At 43.5% G+C, this 19,148-nt stretch overlaps 1 protein-coding gene across 4 annotated transcripts in view; it reads right to left on the bottom strand.

The window, feature by feature from the left end:
* Positions 1-19,148, bottom strand: part of SORCS1 (sortilin related VPS10 domain containing receptor 1) — a 587,212-nt gene that overhangs the window by 111,015 nt on the left and 457,049 nt on the right. For all 4 annotated transcript variants that reach the window (XM_055081262.1, XM_024121364.1, XM_024121365.1 and 1 more), the window contains exon 10: positions 7,273-7,419. In XM_055081262.1, coding sequence (XP_054937237.1) covers positions 7,273-7,419 — 147 coding nt within the window. The remainder of the gene's footprint in view (positions 1-7,272; positions 7,420-19,148) is intronic.

Below are 19,148 nucleotides of genomic sequence, written 5' to 3' on the forward strand. Positions count from 1 at the left end.
AGTGAGAGGCCCGCGTACCGCAAAAAAAAAAAAAAAAAACAAAACAAAACAAAAAAAAAACTACAAGTTTGTGTCTGAACCCACATCTCTTTTCAAATCTCAGGAAGATTATTTTCTAATCTTATCGACTTGAGATTTTGGAATCACCAATGTATCTCTGTTATTACTTTCATTCGGCTCTGTAAGTCTCAGCCAGCAGGTATTCAGAGTGCTACAGAGATACAATGATTACAGGTATATGGGACACAGTAAATGACAAACTAAAAATGAAACTCAAGAATAAAAGCAGCCGAAACACCGGTGAAATAAAACAGTGGCTCATAATAGGGTCTTTTCCTCACTGCCAACACAGAGAGTAAACTCTCAAGGAATGATGATCGTAATAAATTATTGGTTTTGCATGAAAATTTCATGTAAAGCTTTCAAAAAAGGAATTTTTACTCTACAGTGTTCCATAAGAGTAAGAAGACCACCCCTATAAGAAGAAACAATCAGACCCAAAAACTTGGCTTCCTTTTGTCCGAGAGGCAGACTAGAGCAGGTACTGTATGTTGCAGAGGCCCCAGGGCAGTGCTGACCAACACTCAGGCAGATGCTGAGAAACGATAAAGCAGAGGTGTCAAACCACTGTTCCATGAAAATTTTCCTGACAACTGCGGCCTGTCAGGATCTCCTTCTCGGATGTACCACGGTTGATTTTTACCATACAATCCTGGATCATCTATTTGAGGTATGCACAGTTTTATCCCCCTAAGAGATACACTCTACAAATACAGAGGGAACATCAAGTACTACTTTGCATCTTCTGTAAAACCTTACCTAGAATCTAAAAAAGACAGTCAATAAACACTTGAAATATCAAGCAACACTTTCAAGTTAGGACACGAAAGACCTTACTTTACTGTTTTACTCAGAACAATGCCAGAAGTACATGGGCTCACATATAAACCACATCATCAGCATAATGTGAGGCTCTCCATGGCCTTCAAAGCAGTGATCACCACTTGGGGATTATACCTAGACATACAGGCTGAGTGGAGGGCCTTTTGTACCCCACAACAGAGCAGGACATCCCTGGCCCAGGGAGCACCCAGGCTGCAGTCTTGAGCCAGCCACCGGCCACGTACTTCATCGCCCTGCAGTCTGGAAGATTGCGAACCGAAGTTGCCACCTGACCCCAGAATTATTTGATAGAGGCCACTTGCCATTACAAGAGAAAGAGGCCATTTTCATTTGGCCATTTCAACACTGCGCTGTTGCTCTGGCTTTCAGAGGCCTGAGATAAATTAATCTGGGAGGAAAAGACATCTGGTCTTTTTTTTTTTTGGGGGGGGAATTTGCATCGGCTCCCCTATGGCCGACGGGGCGGCCCCGTCACCAGTTCATGCAGTAGCAGCAACATCAGAAATGATCTTTTTCGTGGACTTTTTTCTCCACTCTCACATTTGTGGTACTGGATTGCCCCCAACTGGTACAAGCAAAATATTCTGTGGCTTTTTTTTTCCCTTTCTTCCATTTTTTTCAAGGAAGTTATGAACACATCAGTGTTTACAGAAAAACAATGTTAGGTGATTCACATTCACTTTTTTTAACTTAAACTCTTATACTTGAACAGTTTGGGACATTTATCAAAATTAAGTCACCAAAGATTAATACAGGGGTTGTTATAATGGCTATCAGGCCATGGCAAACTCCTGGAAAACACAAGACAAGGCTCTCCAATTCTTAGGCACATTTTTCCCAGGCAGGAGGCACTTTGTCCACCTCTGCCTTCCTGCCTTCTTCTCTCCCGTTAGCGAACATACACTGAATAGCCGAACATCTTTCCAGAGTTATCTCCAATTCAGTATGAGTTAAAACACAGCTTATCCCAAAGACCTCTCTCTAGTTCCCTTGACTTTTCCTATTAAAAAAATACAGAACTGTACACTGAAACCACCATGACCTAATAGCTGACCTACCAAGAATGGAGGGAACAGCATACATGTTTGGAAGCTGCCTGTTGTCATGACTCACGCATAGTCAAGGGGCATGGAATACCATCAGTTGGTCAGTGCTAGGAGCAACTAGATCCTTAGTCTTTAATCTTTTCGGGCTCAAGTACAGAGTTTGAGAATCTGATGCAAATTGAGAACTCTTTCCCAAGAAAAAGCACACAAAGGAAGCACACACACAGGGTTCTGCATTCAAATTCAGGGAGTTCACAAACTCTCAAAGCCCATCGTGGACCTCTTCTTTTGCCTTATTCTTTTATTTCTTATTTTAACCAACAAAATCTTCTGGCCATTGCAAGTGTTCAGTAAATGCCTGTTGAATTCAACTGATCCATGAACGAGCTGAGCTGCTGTCTTCCTAGCACTGTGAGTGGCCAGTGGAGAAGTACTAAATGATCCAAGACATTCCCCCGCCATGAAATAAATCAACCTAAAACACTGTTCCGTATTTGAAAGTCAACCAGCTTCTCAGTTCACTTCCTCTTTACCCCTAATCTCTGAATTAATAGCCTCTACATCTCATCTTCATGGTACCTTTAACCCGAGGGCTCCTAATCTGAATACTGTACTGAAAAGCCAGCTTAGAGCTTTCATAAATAAGGCAGCAGGTAGGGGCTTCCCTGGTGGCGCAGTGGTTGAGAGTCCGCCTGCCGATGAGGGGAACACGGGTTCGTGGCCCGGTCCGGGAAGATCCCACGTGCCGCGGAGCGGCTGGGCCCGTGAGCCATGGCCGCTGAGCCGGCGCGTCCGGAGCCTGTGCTCCGCAACGGGAGAGGCCGCGGCAGAGGGAGGCCCGCGTACCGCAAAAAAAAAAAAAAAAAAAAAAAAAAGGCAGCAGGTAGGCTCCCAAAAAGCATTCCCCAAATCCACATCCTACACACACATTTGTGCAGTTTCTGATCCTGAGTTAGAGCATGGAATCCATTTGATTTTTAGTAAGGAGTCAATGGCAAAGAAGAGGGAGGTCCCTGGGCCAGTTGGCTGGGTATGGGGCATTCAGCACTGCTCCAATTCAGCAGAACATGGAGAGTCACAGCCAGTACAAAGGTGGGGGAAGCAGAGTCAAGAGTCTCCTGGGGTAGCTGGCTGCTTAGCTCCAGTAGGAAACTACTAACTGAATCCACGAAGAAGTCACGGCCTCTCTCCATGAAACACTATGCTTCCCCTCAGGGCCTGAGGATGGGCCACAGGCTCAGCTCACATCTTGCCTCTTGGGAGCCTAATCCTGAGGTTCTGGAGTCAGGTGGACCATGACCTGTAACACCCCATCTAACTGTACAATGCAGTCTTCAGAGGAAAGAAATCCCAGCTGAACCCTCCAGGCAATCACTCTAGAAGTCCTAAAACTACAGCCTCAAATTACCCTGGATGTCTTACTTCTATAGAATACATTTTACCAGGAACATTCCATTTGGGGCTGCAATTCTGAACTTGTTCCACATTTGTAATAGCCCTGCTGGAAAAAAAAAATCTCTTTTCTAATCACTAGGCTGTGCTTTCGGTGACACTGTCACTTTCCAAGTATTCACAATCTAAAAATCACTTTTTGTCTCCTCTCTGCTACCAGCTCCCAAACCTGAGGAAGGTTTTAACAGTCTGGATCTCCTGGAGCTCAAAGATTTTCTTTCCTATTGTGTGCCTCGGCAGAGTTTTATAAAATTATTGTGGTTTCCCCTTCCTTCTGTCATTTTCCTCTCCTCACCCTACTGCTGTTTTCTAAAGCTCAGATTAAAACTACATTAAACAACAGGGTTAATGGTGGGAGGAAGGTCAAAAGACTCCTGGGTACCATACATCCATGTCTCATTGATTCATCTTTCCTCAATCTTAACGAGCCTACTGATTTGGTTAACTTTGGGGTCAACGGATGCCCACGAGCTTCAGAAGGTGGATATTATGACAAATCTTTCAGTGTGACTATTAATGGCAGGAAAGGCTCCCACTAAAGTCCAACTATGAAACTCAAACGTCTATTATCCCTGGCGCGTCTGCTTCAAAGACAACACCCTCAACAACAGATGTGTTGAGCACCCACCATGTGTCAAGTATGATTCTTGAGCCAGTTCTCTGGAATGACCAAAAAGACAGCCACAGCCTCTATGCTCACGGAGCTCACAGCGCGTGGGGGAAGGTGGACAAGCAAGTCAACAAATGCGTGTGCTGATTTAAGAGAGTGAGGAAGGCCACGAATAAAAAAGACTGGACCAAGTGCAACTTCAGAGACTGCTCGAGGAAGCTCTCCGAGATGCAGGTAATCAAGCAAGGTCTGAATGCCAAGAAAAAAACACACTAGGAGAGGGGCATTTTAAGAGATACAACGGCAAATGCAGAGCCTGGGACGTAAACAAGGGCGGTGAGCTAATGGTATGGGAAGGTGCGCCCTTCTCCCCCACCGTGGCCTATGCGGAAGGAAGGAAGGAAAGTCTGGAGACCAGGCAGGAGAAACAGACAGGGGCCAGACCGTGTGGAATCTTGCAGACCATGTTAAGTACCTGAATTTCATTCCACCTGAATTAGAAAGTCATTAGAAGGTTAAGTGTAGGAGGGACATGCTCTGATTTTTAAAGCTCAGGTTGATACCATTTACATAAAATTTTAGAAAAGAGCAATCGAATCTCTCACAAAAGAAAGCAGATCGGAGGTGGTCTAGGGCCAAGGGTGTGAATAGTGCCTGTGAAGAGGCACAAAGCAATGTTTTAGGGTGATGAAAATGTTCTGTCTTGACTGTGGTAGTGGTTTCACGGGTCTATACATTTGTCAAGATTTATCACTGTACTCTTAAAATGGGTAATCTTTATGTAGGCATGTTTCAACTCAATAAAGTTGGATTTAAAAAAAGGATGCATTGGCTGCTATGGAGAGACGAGATTGCCAGGTAGAGACAGGAGGAACAGCCTGTCACTGTAGGGGAAGGGAAGAATGATGGTGGCTTATATTAGGATGGTCCCAGCCGAGATGGGGATGTGAGTTGATACTGCATTTATAATTCCGAGGCAGAGCAGCAAGACTTCCTAACACGGGCTGGGGGTGGAGCCATGAACACCATCCACAGTGCTTTGTGTAAGAGGCATTTCTAATGGTCCATTTATGATGCCAGAGCACCCAGGAAAGCCTCTTTAGGTGATATGGTTAATTCTCTCTCATGGACGTTCAATCACCAAAGCACATGATGGGATGGAGGACCACCTTAAGGCGCTGGTGCATCTCATGCATCTTTGGCTAAATATCACATTGCTCCAGTGTGGACTGCTGAAGGAGGAAGGTGGGCATGTCTTTAAAATGCTATTGAAGCATGTCTTGCATAAAGTAGGCATTCAGTAAGTGACCGTTACATTTACTTACTCTGCAACTGGATTTGTGTACGTACTCTAACAAATGGCTTTCCCCCACACTCCACCCCCGTAAGTTGCCAGTAATAAGGATAGAAGCTGAGTGGGAGGCTGAATTTCAAACTGCTTCCCCTGATGCGTGGTGACAACTGCGATATCCTCTGCAACTAATAAGGTCAAGCTATGGCTGCTGGCATTTTCTCGACTGGGAGGGTGACCCGCCTACAGCTGTAGGAGATGAACCTGCAGAGTGACTGCTCAGACTTCATGGGACAGAAGGAAGAACGCTGAGTGGGCAAAACATTAAAGTTGGGATTGTATGACGGGTGGGAATTTTTTTTTTTTTTTTTATTTTGCGGTACGCGGGCCTCTCACTGTTGTGGCCTCTCCCGTTGCGGAGCACAGGCTCCGGACACGCAGGCTCAGCGGCCATGGCTCACGGGCCCAGCCGCTCCACGGCACGTGGGATCCTCCCGGACCGGGGCATGAACCCGTGTCCCCTGCATCGGCAGGCGGACTCTCAACCACTGCACCACCAGGGAAGCCCCGGGTGGGAATATTGATATAAATCAAGCCCTTCTTACTAAAACTAAGAGGTGTCTCCTCTAGCTTTACAGACTGGTCTCTCCTTTTCAGGCATTTAAATACAACTTTGGAATTGTTTTCTAGAAATTAGCATTTAATGATTCTTTGTTTTACAATTAATCTCTTCTTCCCCTCCTTCTTCATTCACTCAGTAACTATTCATGTGTCAAGTACAGGGAAGGCCCCAGAACTACTAAGAGGAGTGAGATGTGACCTTATAATCTTTCACTCATTAATCTATTCCCCCTCAGGTAGACAGAAAACTCCTTGAAGGCAAGACCCATTTTTGATCCCTCTCTTGGATACCATCATATAATCAAATACATAAATACACTGATCTGATCTACTTATTGCCCAAATGTTAGGCAATTTTTAAAAAGCCATACTTCAAAGCAAAGGTCAACAAACTTTTGTTTTTAAGGGCCAGATAATAAATATCTTGGGCTTCCCTGGTGGCGCAGTGGTTGAGAGTCCGACTGCTGATGCAGGGGACACGGGTTCATGCCCCCGGTCCAGGAGGATCCCACATGCCGCGGAGCGGCATGGCCGCTGAGCCTGCGCGTCCGGAGCCTGTGCTCTGCAACGGGAGAGGCCACAACAGTGAGAGGCCCGCATACCGCAAAAAATAAATAAATAAATAAATAAATAAATAAAATCTTATTGGTGGACCGTACAGTTTCTGTCATGACTACTCAAGTCTGCCATTGTAGAGCAAAAGCAGCCATAGACAATATATAAATGAATAAGCATGACTACATTCCAATAAAACTTTATTTAAAGAAACAAGCAGTGGGCCAGATTTGCCCCACAGGCCATGGTTTACCAACACCAGCTTTATACAATGACATAAATGAATGGAACATATTATAAAGAGTACTGATTAAGGATTTAAATCAGTGGTTCTTACCTTGGTTTGAGGCATAAATTCCTCTGAAAATATGAATAAACATCTCCACTGGAAAATACACCTACACAATTCTGCATTCAGTTCATCAATTCTACAGCTGAATTTATGTATCATTAGATCCAAAACAGGTTATTCCCAGGAAAGTAAGGGTACATTTCCCCATCATAGATGGAAACTATCATACTCTCCCTTAAACTATGAGGTCCTCATCAGAAATTGGGCGTCAACTGAACATCCTTAAAATGAGCAAGAAACTTACTCATGTTCTCTTATCACTTTGGTCCAATCACAAGAGGCAGAGCTATGATTCTTTTCTAGACACTGCCTTCACACCCTTCCCTGTCCCCTTCTGTTCATCAGTTGAACAAGAAGCCCTGGAAACATGTTCCTCTGCTTGTTGAACCTCCATCTCCAGCCCTCACCGTGTGGGACACGTTGCCCCAATACGAAGACTCACCAGCAAGCAGTGCACAGGGTCCCCCCTTAGGTCCGTGTCCGGGGCCTGCAGCAAACGCCAGTCTCTGCCTTTGTTGTACGTGATGAAAGTCTTCACTTGGTTGTCAATCTTCTTGTTAGCCAAGAACATTCCCTTTATCCCTGCTACCTGGGAAAAATCGACATGGCTGAAAAATACATCAATTTGAGAAGAAATCTTGTTGTTTTACTTAAAAAAAAAAAAAAAGACTGCCAAATTCAGCTGTGAGCACTTGTCTTGGAGGAAAGAGGGTGAGGGTCATGCTTGTGTATAATGATCCCCTGGGACAGAAGACAACAGACCCGTGCCCCTTGTGGTATGAGGGTCTTAATGCAAATTTGATAGAGGCTTCTTATCTCCCCTATGGTAGGTTGGTAGCAGCTTACTGTTGCCTACAGATAAACTCTGATGCTGTTGGTTCTGTGCTTGACAAATGATAAATAAATAGGGGTTACTTTTATTTTAGGCATAGCACTCATAGTCTTAAATACTTTATCTCACTTAATTCTTATAATGGTCCTTTTGGATAAGTCTCACTTACTCTGTTTCACAAATGAGGAAACTAAGGCTCACTCAGGTAAAGTGACTTGCCCAAGGTCACAATGCCTAATGTTAATACACATAGTAAGTGGTGCACCAGAGATTTTAACCCAGAGCTCTGTGGCTTCACAGCCCCTGCCCTTAATGACTAAATCACTGCACTATCTACAGCCTTGGGCAATTAAAAGAGGTCAGTTAAAACTCAGGATCCAATTACTGTTACTTTTCTTTTTCTGTAAAAGCTCTCTCTATTAAGCTACCAAAATACATTGAGCAAAAGAGAACAGCTTTTAAACTTAAAGAAGCAGTGGTTTCCCTAAATTGTCAAATAATCCCTCCTCCACTTCTATAACACTATTGTTCCTACTATAAACAGTCCTTATGAATTATTTGGCTCTGACAATATGATTGCCTTCTCTCTTTCATATCTTAGGAAAGAGGTAACAATTGAGAAGTTGCCAAACTGTGCAGTAGCAAATCATTAATTGTGTGTCTTGTTTTTCACGCGTTTTAGAACTTAAGAAACATATTTATATATATTTGACTCTGCTTGAAATTATGACAACCCAGGAAAACTTGAGGGCAGTGAAAAAAGGGTCTGAAATGTGTTGACAAGTGCATTCCAACACTATGCAAAGGTTATCCTATTTAATGCTCACAAAAGCCAGGAGATATAGTTACCATCAGCCTCATTTGAGGATGAGGGAACGGAAACTTAGATTGTCTTTCTGGAGCACAGACAGGGAGTAAGTGAATAAGCTGGCAAGCGTATCTGAACCCATTTAACTTAACTCAGCCCCTTTATATTATAATATGAACATTTTTAAGCAGAAGGATGAAACCATGGTATCAGTCCTTGTCACATATGAACCACTATACCTAGTACTTTATACGTAAAACCGCCAATATTCACTATAAACCTGCATAACAGTTATTATCCCGATTCTATAGATGAGGAAACCAAGGCATAAGGAAAATTTAATTGCTTAAGATAACAGAGAGCTGGGGTTCACACCCAAATCTGTTGGACTTCAACATTCTTTCAACAAATACAGCTCTGACTGTCAATTCAAAGAGGCTGGGCTTCGATCAATAGAACACGCACGTTTTGCCTTTGCTTTTGACACAGTCAAACCTCATTAGTTTGTACCTGCTGTTTTGGCATCTGGGATCATTTAGAGTTGAGCCAACTTTGTACTCCTTTGGAACAACAAATCTGTTGAGCAAATGAACGGTATAAACGAGTTTCTGGGCGGAATACTGTGAACTACTTAGGGAAACAAGCCTCATTTGGGGCCAGTAACAGTAGCCAGAACACTTTCTTACACATTGTGGATCCCCCATGAATGTGGAAGATGTAAATTTCCAGAAGTACTCTACCTCCCAACAACGATATGTTAATTACAAATATTATTTACTGATAGTTATTCACTATTTTGGCTCCATAAGGACTACCCACCAGGGAAGCTCATGTTGGTTTAGCATATGTTCGAGAGGCTGTTACATATTTAAATGACTAAACTGCCAATTCTTTAAAGATTCAATTTCATAAATCAGAATTTTCCTGCAGTCATACCTGTTTTCCCTCCACAGCAGTCCCAAACAAGAGAAGTGACACTGTCATAACCATGCAACACTCTAGAAGTTTACAAGATGTAGAGAATGGATAAAAATATTACCCATCCCGGTAGTTCCCTTCCCCATTTCCCTCCCTGCCCTGTCTCTCTTTTGGCCCAGGTGTCAGAGCAGGGCTGTACGTGTTTAGGAGCTGGTGCATTTGGGACTTCCCTGGTGGCTCAGTGGTTAAGAATCCGCCTGCCAATGCAGGGAACACGGGTTCGATCCCTGGTCTGGGAAGATCCCACATGCCGCGGAGCAACTAAGCCCATGTGCCACAACTACTGAGCCTGCGCTCTAGAGCCCACGAGCCACAACTACTGAGCCCTCATGCCACAACCAGTGAAGCCCACGTGCTGCAACTACTGAAGCCTGCATGCCTACAGCCTGTGCTCCACAACAAGAGAAGCCACCGCAGTGAGAAAACTGTGCACTGCAACGAAGAGTAGCCCCCGCTCGCCGCAACTAGAGAAAGCCCACACGCAGCAATGAAGACCCAACACAACCAAAAATAAATAAATAAATGTATTTTTTTTTAAAAAAGGAAGCTGGTGCATTTGATCTGCAGAAGTGGTGAATTTATTGGCCCCCGACTGCATGGCATTATCAAATGCCACTTGAGCAGACAGGCTGTGCTTTGTAATTCATCTCTGGCAGCCTGGGCTTCAGGTTTATCTTGAGGAATAGAAACTTGGCAAAGCTGAGGGAATGTGTCACAATAGGGTACAGAGCTGGAGAGTGCCTTCTTATTTTCCTCTTGTTACCAAGGCACTTAACCTGTGAAAATCCCATTTGAGGTGCTATCTATCTATCTATCTATCTATCTATCTATCTATCTATCTATCACTTATTTGTTTTGGCTTCTTTGGCCTGGTCTGCAAAGATGGTCACCCCTGCCTCTCTTAGGGTTTTGTGCCATTCAAGGTTCCTTTTCCCCGAGCCTGAGAAGTCTGTCTATGTGTCTCGGTGCTTGCCTATTGTGAGGTCTCATCATACGTCTCTAGAACTTCTACCCTCTTAACTGTAGAACTTTGGATACCAAGGGAGCAGTATTAGTGCCCAAAATGTAGAATGTGTGTGTGTGTGTACTTGTGTGTACATGTATGCATATGTGTATTAATGTGTGTGTGTGTGTATGTGTTAGGTCTGGGCTTCTGCTGAGGATGAGGGACATGTTTCTGTTGCCAGACAACCTCCCTCTGCATCCACAGCATGTAGACTGGGGTGGGACCATGGTGGGATGGGGCGGGGGGGTAGGAGGAAAACTACTATTCCTACTGGAAGACATGCCTCCACATAGACACAGAGTTCCAAGGAACATATTCCTGTGAGGATGATACATCTCACTGTTGGGAGTTTGTCTCCTTTCAGGGAAAGAGCTGTTATTAGCTTTTCTACCTTTCTGAATTTTGCACAAAGATGCTGAGTGTGTTGAGAAGCCACTTTTCTTTCTTTGCCTCTCATACGGGGGAATTTGATGCCAGAAGTTTCAAAGGTATTAGTAATTATTTCTTATTCTCTAATATCATCATATAAGCCAACATAACATTTTGATTAGATTTTTAAATATGAAGTGTTACAGCTCAAACCTCAAGCCAACACAAAGTACAACAGTACACTGACCGTTCCCCAGGGTGATAGCCTCAAAATGCTACCTTCCCTTCTCTCCTCTCACTTTCTTTGATCATGTTTCCCACTCTCTTAGACAGCATCCCAACATGCCTCTCCCTATCTATCCTTCAAGGCCCAGCTCAGAAAGCCTTTCTCCAGAAACCAGGACCTCTTTTTCATCCTGACTGTCCCCAGCTCTTCTTCTCTGTCCTCCAATTTGTATAGATGGTACCTACATCTTTGCTCTCAACAACGATATAAGCTTCTCAAGGGCATCAGTCTTCCTGGAAATGTCTCTTGTACTCCTAACACTCCTTACCACATGTTAATTCTTCACAACTTCTCTTGTCATCTCTCACATCACTGTCTCCCACTTGAGTATAACTTTTGATTTATCATTCAATCCACCATATTCCCTCCTTAAAATCAATAACTGAAAAGTCACTTTGTACAAGAAGTCCTTTTATTTGTTTTTAATGAAATAGGTAGAATTCTGCATTAGAAGACCGAACAACATTAATAGTGCCCCAAACTTACTGAGTATTTAAGAAATGTCAGACACTACATGAAATGCTTTGCAAGCCTAAGCACATCAATCTAAGTGGTAGACTCAATACATCCTCATTTCACACATGCAAGAACCAAAGTCTGGATGGTGTCAGTCACTTGCCTAAGGTCATTCCCTGGAGGACCTTAGCAATGGACTCCACAACAGTCTGTCTATCTCAGAGCTCAAGCACTTAACCCTTTGGCAGTACTAGTTCTTCAAACTTCTTTCTCATCCTAGAGCTTCCTGAGAGAAATATCATATATATGGACATTATAGGAAGTTGTCTTTCATTCATTCTTTAGTACATGTACTCAATAGTTGTTCAATTAATATTTTTTGAATATCTATCACTTATCATGCATTCTAAGCACTGGAAATATAGCACCTAGAATGTCTAAGTAACTTTACATTCATGCAGCAGGGTTTTTTTTAAGAGTTAGAATGTGCTAGGTGCTGAGACTTGTATTTCTTTGGTGATTTAAAGAATGAACCCCAGATATCTTCTTTGTTTTTTAATATTCACCTCTAGAGGGTACTCTCCAGTCCTGATCTTTCATATGTTCTGCACAGAGGCTAAGTTGGGAAGATCTTACACAGGAGTTTTTGCTTATTTCTGCCTCCCATGCTGATTGGGAGCTGATTCCTCCCACCCTCTCTGTCTCAGACTTTAATTACAAATCTGAAGTGTTAAAATTTGAAGAGAATAAAAATATGAATCAACAACAATGGCAAGAAAGAGAACATATTCATCACGATGATTTCTTTGGCCTTTGGAGATAGGATATTTTTCTGTTCTAAAGAGAGGACCCCCGCCAGGAGAGATACATACTCATCAGGGGTCAGGGGTGCCTCTGACATCAGGGAACCCATTGCCAAAAATGTCTAAGTGTTCTTTCCTTCCCAGTGGCCTTGGTCAGGCAGCACCACTGACCCGGGGAAAGAGCAGCCTTAAATAATTAAATGGTATATTCTATGTCCTGTAATAACTATGTCCTGGATGGGAGAGCATTTTTCCTCCCTATCTCTTACGCTGGATTGTAAGAGGTAGTCTTTTCCCAAGAATCAAGGTGTAAGCTACATCATCAGAACTATGGAGCTTTCTCTTTTAACGAGAAGGTATTCATAACGTACAGAAGACACTATGTGTGTAACAGAACATGAATCAGTCATTGGTTGCGTCTTTCATGCAGCTCACTGTGCCTCACTCATACATTCTGTGTATTCTGAATTTGTCAGCCAGGTGACTTCATTCCCAACACAACCCTTTCTCTTGGCTGGGGTGAACTGTTGTTGTCCATTAAGCCAAAGGGCTCTTCATCATCATTAATTGATACCTCCTTCCCAGAGGAGGGAGGATATTGTCCAAAGCTGTCAGACCCACTCTCATCACCCACACCAGAGGAATACACTAGGAATCACACATCTCAGACACTCTCATCACATCTCTTTTGCTCTGGCCACCATCAGGCATGCTGTCTTCTGTGACCCATCCCACACGGTGCCACTGGAGAATTTATGCTATTCAGGAATGACAGAATTTTAGGACACTTATTTCTAGGATTCTCTTGCACAAATATATCCACCAGACAAAACTGGGAGCCACAGGATAACACAGCCTGAATTTACCTATAACTGCAGGCTCAGGACTTGGTTCAGAAGATGGCAAAGAGGTCCACAGCAATCATATGCTGATTCTGTTTATGCTGGCTTTTCCTCAGACCATTTTCTTCTTCCTGTCTGGTTTCCTCTATAGCTAGGTAAAATCTAATACTATTTATCCCGCTCTTTAGTGTGCTTCTATCTTAGGGTTATTACTCGGCCACAATCAAATACAAGCCTAAATACTGATCTTTCTGGACACACATAATAGTTTCTAGCTATGAGTTTCATATTAGGGTTCAGATCCTAATTCTGCCATTTACTAGCTTTGTAATCTTATAAAAATGATTGCATTCTCTCTGACTCCATTTTCCTATAAATGGGCGTGATGATTATAGTCCCTGTGTCATAAAGTGAACATATAGACTGAATGAGATAATTATGAAAGGTTTTTTATAAAGTGCCTGGCACATAATGGTACCCCAAATATCATCTACTTAGTATGATCTTGCATCAACAAAAATCACTCTCTAGCATTTTTTTCTCTGTAGCCTACTTTCCTGGCTCACGTGTCTTGACTCTTTTGAATGGGGTCCATGGCCAATGGTCAACTCACACTGAGGGGAAATTCTGGTATTTCAATAACTAAACCATGTAAGATGGGTCCCCAACACTTTGTCCCCAACATTTCCCTACCTCATCACACAGACACATATAGTTCTAACGTAGAGAGAACCACATTTGTCGTAAGGTTGCAAGGAGTGAATAAAGTGACTGATTTTAATGACAACTGTGTCACCCTCTGCATTTCCCACAAGACTCACCAACAATACACATGCTCCATACACAGACTCATATAGTCATACATTACACAGTTCGCCTCTGCTAACATAGTATAAAGCGCACATAAGAACAGCAGGCATTTGGCATGTAGAAGCATGCCATCCTCCTCAGTCACCCCCATATGTGAGCAGATGTGTACTCTATGTATACTCTGTCACCCTCACCTTGCATATTGCTCATCTCTCCTCCTTATTAATTCATCTATGGATTTTCTTACTTTTCATTTATCTCTAACCACTCATCATTCATTGCAATTCTACTGGGAAATTCAGGCTGGATGGCTTTCAGCTTCCTGCTAGGCAGAACAATCAGATTTAAGGAACACTTGTGCCAGGTTCTGTGTCAGCCAATATTCTTTCTACCTAGGTAATCAGAAGATACGGCACTGCTGTTCTGATCACATCAATTTCAATTCAAGTTGCTGTGAACTGCCAGGCTAATAAAACAAAGACTCTTCTTCCCCGGCCCCAGGATGCAGGACACCTTTACATAATGTAGTTACACCACTGTTCAAAGTGATGATAATAAGAGCCAGCAGTTTCCCAACAGACAGTCAACGGCAAGAGACACACAAAGGGAAAACATAAAGATTACCAGAAAATGGTGTGTCATGTCCAGAGGTCATTCTATTTCCTCTTCTCACTCCCTACCTGTTAGCTATTTTTGATTTCAGAAAACCATTCATGAAAACAGTTGCAAATAACAGGAAATGACAAAGTCATTCTTGTTCAAATTTGTCATCTTTTACATCATCAAGGGACTAATTAAAATGGTCTCTAGGGGGCTTCCCTGGTGGCGCAGTGGTTGCGCGTCCGCCTGCCGATGCAGGGGAACCGGGTTCGCGCCCCGGTCTGGGAGGATCCCACGTGCCGCGGAGCGGCTGGGCCCGTGAGCCATGGCCGCTGAGCCTGTGCGTCCGGAGCCTGTGCTCCGCAACGGGAGAGGCCACAACAGAGGGAGGCCCGCATACCACAAAAAAAAAAAAAAAAAAAAAAAAATGGTCTCTATTTTGGCAGAAAAAAAAATTATCCAGAGAAATTATTCCACATTGCCTTGAAAAGAGGGGAGAAGACAATCAAGAAGGAAAAATGCAACCTGAAAATCAAATGTTTCCAGGAGAGCAAGGACATAGCCAAGACCAGGGAAGCAAACTGGGTGATTAATGTGGGACAGCTGATTAGACTTCATACTCTCAGAGCAAGATATTTCCACTGTAAATGCTGGATCAAGGCAAGAAAACATATGGTATTTCAAAAACACATGCTTAAAGTTTAAATGTTTATAACACATTTACAAAGGAGGAAAGAAATGTTGCAATTTACATTTGTTTATAAGAAGACAGCTTTGGTGATAAAGGATGTCATATGGCCCTGCTAATTACAATATGGAAAGAAGCAGAGATCCAAAATGGTGGAAATGCATTGGACATTTAAACAATGTGGGTAGATTTTAAGACCAGAACATTGTTCTGGGGCTTAAACTCATTGGAACATAATATCAATTATACTATCTATAATTTGTTGAGTATTGTTGTATTTCAGGCACTGTTCATGGTACTTTAAGAAGATTAGGAGAGAGAGAGAAGATGGCGGAGGAGTAAGACACGGAGATCACCTTCCTCCCCACAGATACATCAGAAATACATCTACACGTGGAACTGCTCCTATAGAACACCCACTGAACGCTGGCAGAAGACCTCAGACCTTACAAAAGGCAAGAAACTCCCCATGTCCCTGGGTAGGGCAAAAGAAAAAAGAATAAACAGAGACAAAAGAATAGGGACGGGACCTGCACCAGTGGGAGGGAGCTGTGAAGGAGCAAAGGTTTCCACACACTAGAAGCCCCTTCGCCGGCGGAGACTGCGGGTGGCGGAGGGGGGGAAGCTTCGGAGCCACGGAGGGGAGTGCAGTAACAGGGTGCGGAGGGCAAAGCGGAGAGATTCCCGCACAGAGGATCAGGGCCGACCAGCACTCACCAGCCCAAGAGGCTTGTCTGCTCACCCGCCGGGACGGGCGGGGGCTGGGAGCTGAGGCTCGGGCTTTGGTCGGATCCCAGGGAGAGGACTGGGGTTGGCGGCGTGAACATAGCCTGAAGGGGGCCAGTGAGCCACGGCTAGCCAGGAGGGAGTCCGGGAGAAGTCTGGAGCTGCCGAAGAGGCAAGAGACCTTTTCTTCCCTCTTTGCTTCCTGGGGTGTGAGGAGAGGGGATTAAGCGCGCCACATAAAGGAGCTCCAGAAACGGGCGCGAGCCGCGGCTATCAGCGCAGACCCCAGAGACGGGCATGAGACGCTAAGGCTGCTGCTGCAGCCACCAAGAAGCCCACTCTCCACACCTCCCCTCCCAGGAGTCTGTGCAGCCCACCACTGCCAGGGTCCCGGGATCCAGGGACAGCTTCCCTGGGAGAACACACGGCGTGCCTCAGGCTGGTGCAAAGTCACACTGGTCTCTGCCGCCACAGGCTCGCCCCGCATCCGTACCCCACCCTCCCCCCAGCCTGAGTGAGACAGAGCCCCCGAACCAGCTGCTCCTTTCACCCCGTCCTGTCTGAGCATAGAGCAGACGCCCTCAGGCGACCTACGTGCAGAGGCGGGGCCAAGTCCAAAGGTGAACCCTAGGAGCTGTGCAAACAAAGAGGAGAGGGGGAGGTCTCTCCCAGCAGCCTCAGAAGCAGCAGATTAAAGCTCCACAATCAACTTGAAGTGCCCTGCATCTGTGGAATAACTGAATAGACAGCAAATCATCCCAAGTTGAGGAGGTGGACTTTGGGAGCAAGATATATTATTTTTTTCCCCTTTTTTTATTTTTGTGAGCATGTATGTGTGTGCTTCTGTGTGAGATTTTGTCTGTATAGCTTTGCTTTCACCATTTGTCCTAGGGTTCTGACTGTCCCGTTTTGTTTGTTTTACTTTTTAAAATTTTTTCTTCTTAATAATTATTTTTTATTTTAATAACTTTATTTTATCCTACTTTATTTTATCTCCTTTCTTCCTTCCTTCCTTCCTTCCTTCTTTCCTTTCTTTCCTTTCTATTTTTTCTTCCTTTTATTCTAAGCCGTGTGGATTAAAGGCTCTTGGTGCTCCAGCCAGACGTCAGGGCTGTGTCTCTGAGGTGGGAGAACCAACTTCAGGACACTGGGCCACAAGAGACCTCCCAGCTCCACGTAATATCAAATGGTGAAAATCTCCCAGAGATCTCCATCTCAACACCAAGACCAAGCTTCACCCAACAACCAGCAAGCTACAGTGCTGGACACCCTATGCCCAACAACTAGCAAGACAGGACTACAGCCCCATCCATTAGCAGAGAGGCTGCCTAAAATCATAATAAGGCTACAGACATCCCAAAACACACCACCAGACGTGGACCTGACCACCAGAAAGACAAGATCCAGCCTCATCCACCAGAACACAGGCACTAGTCCCCTCAACCAGGAAACCTACTCAACCCACTGAACCAACCTTAGCCACTGGGGACAGACACCAAAAAAAACGGGAACTACGAACTTGCAGCCTGCAAAAAGAAGACCACAAACACAGTAACAAAAGCAAAATGAAAAACAGAAAAATACACAGCAGATGAAGGAGCAAGGTAGAAACCAAACAGACTTAACAAATGAAGAGGAAATATGCAGTCTACCTGAAAAATAATTCAGAATAATGATAGTAAAGATGATGCAAAATCTTGGAAATAGAATAGACAAAATGCAAGAAACATTTCACAAGGACCTAAAAGAACTAAAGAGGAAGCAAGCAACGATGAAAAACACAATAAATGAAATTAAAAATACTCTAGATGGGACCAATAGCAGAATAACTGAGGCAGAAGAACGGATAAGTGTCCCGGAAGATAAAATAGTGGAAATAACTACCACAGATCAGAGTAAAGAAAAAAGAATGAAAAGAACTGAGGACAGTCTCAGAGACCTCTGGGACAACATTAAATGCACCAACATTCGAATTATAGGGGTCCCAGAAGAAGAAGAGAAAAAGAAAGGGACTGAGAAAATATTTGAAGAGATTATAGTTGAAAACTTCCCTAATATAGGAAAGGAAATAGTCAATCAAGTCCAGGAAGCACAGAGACTCCCATACAGGATAAACCCAAGGAGAAACACGCCAAGACACATAATAATCAAACTGTCAAAAATTAAATACAAAGAAAACATATTAAAAGCAGCAAGGGAAAAACAACAAATAACACACAAAGGAATCCCCATAAGGTTAACATCGGATCTTTCAGCAGAAACTCTCCAAGCCAGAAGGGAGTGGCAGGACATATTTAAAGTGATGAAGGAAAAAAACCTACAACCAAGATTACTCTACCCAGCAAGGATCTCATTCAGATTTGATGGAGAAATTAAAACCTTTACAGACAAGCAAAAGCTGAGAGAGTTCAGCACCACCAAACCAGCTTTACAACAAATGCTAAAGGAACTTCTCTAGGCAAGAAACACAAGAGAAGGAAAAGACCTACAAGAACAACCCGAAACAATTCAGTAAATGGTAATAGAACCATACATATCGATAATTACCTTAAATGTAAATGGATTAAATGCTCCCACCAAAAGACACAGACTGGCTGAATGGAAACAAAAACAAGACCCATATATATGCTGTCTACAAGAGACCCACTTCAGACCTAGGGACACATACAGACTGAAAGTGAGGGGATGGAAAAAGATATTCCATGCAAATGGAAATCAGAAGAAAGCTGGAGTAGCAATTCTCATATCAGACAAAATAGACTTTAAAGTAAAAACTATAACAAGAGACAAAGAAGGACACTATATAATGATCAAGGGATCGATCCATGAAGAAGATATAACAATTGTAAATATTTATGCACCCAACATAGGAGCACCTCAATACATAAGGCAAATACTAACAGCCATAAAAGGGGAAATCGACAGTAACACAATCATAGTAGGGGACTTTAACACCCCACTTTCACCAATGGACAGATCATCCAAAATGAAAATAAATAAGGAAACACAAGCTTTAAATGATACATTACACAAGATGGACTTAATTGATATTTATAGGACATTCCATCCAAAAACAACAGAATACACATTCTTCTCAAGTGCTCATGGAACACT

The sequence above is a fragment of the Physeter macrocephalus genome, chromosome 20 (genome assembly GCF_002837175.3).
Source record: "Physeter macrocephalus isolate SW-GA chromosome 20, ASM283717v5, whole genome shotgun sequence".
In the NCBI taxonomy this organism is placed as follows: domain Eukaryota; kingdom Metazoa; phylum Chordata; class Mammalia; order Artiodactyla; family Physeteridae; genus Physeter; species Physeter macrocephalus.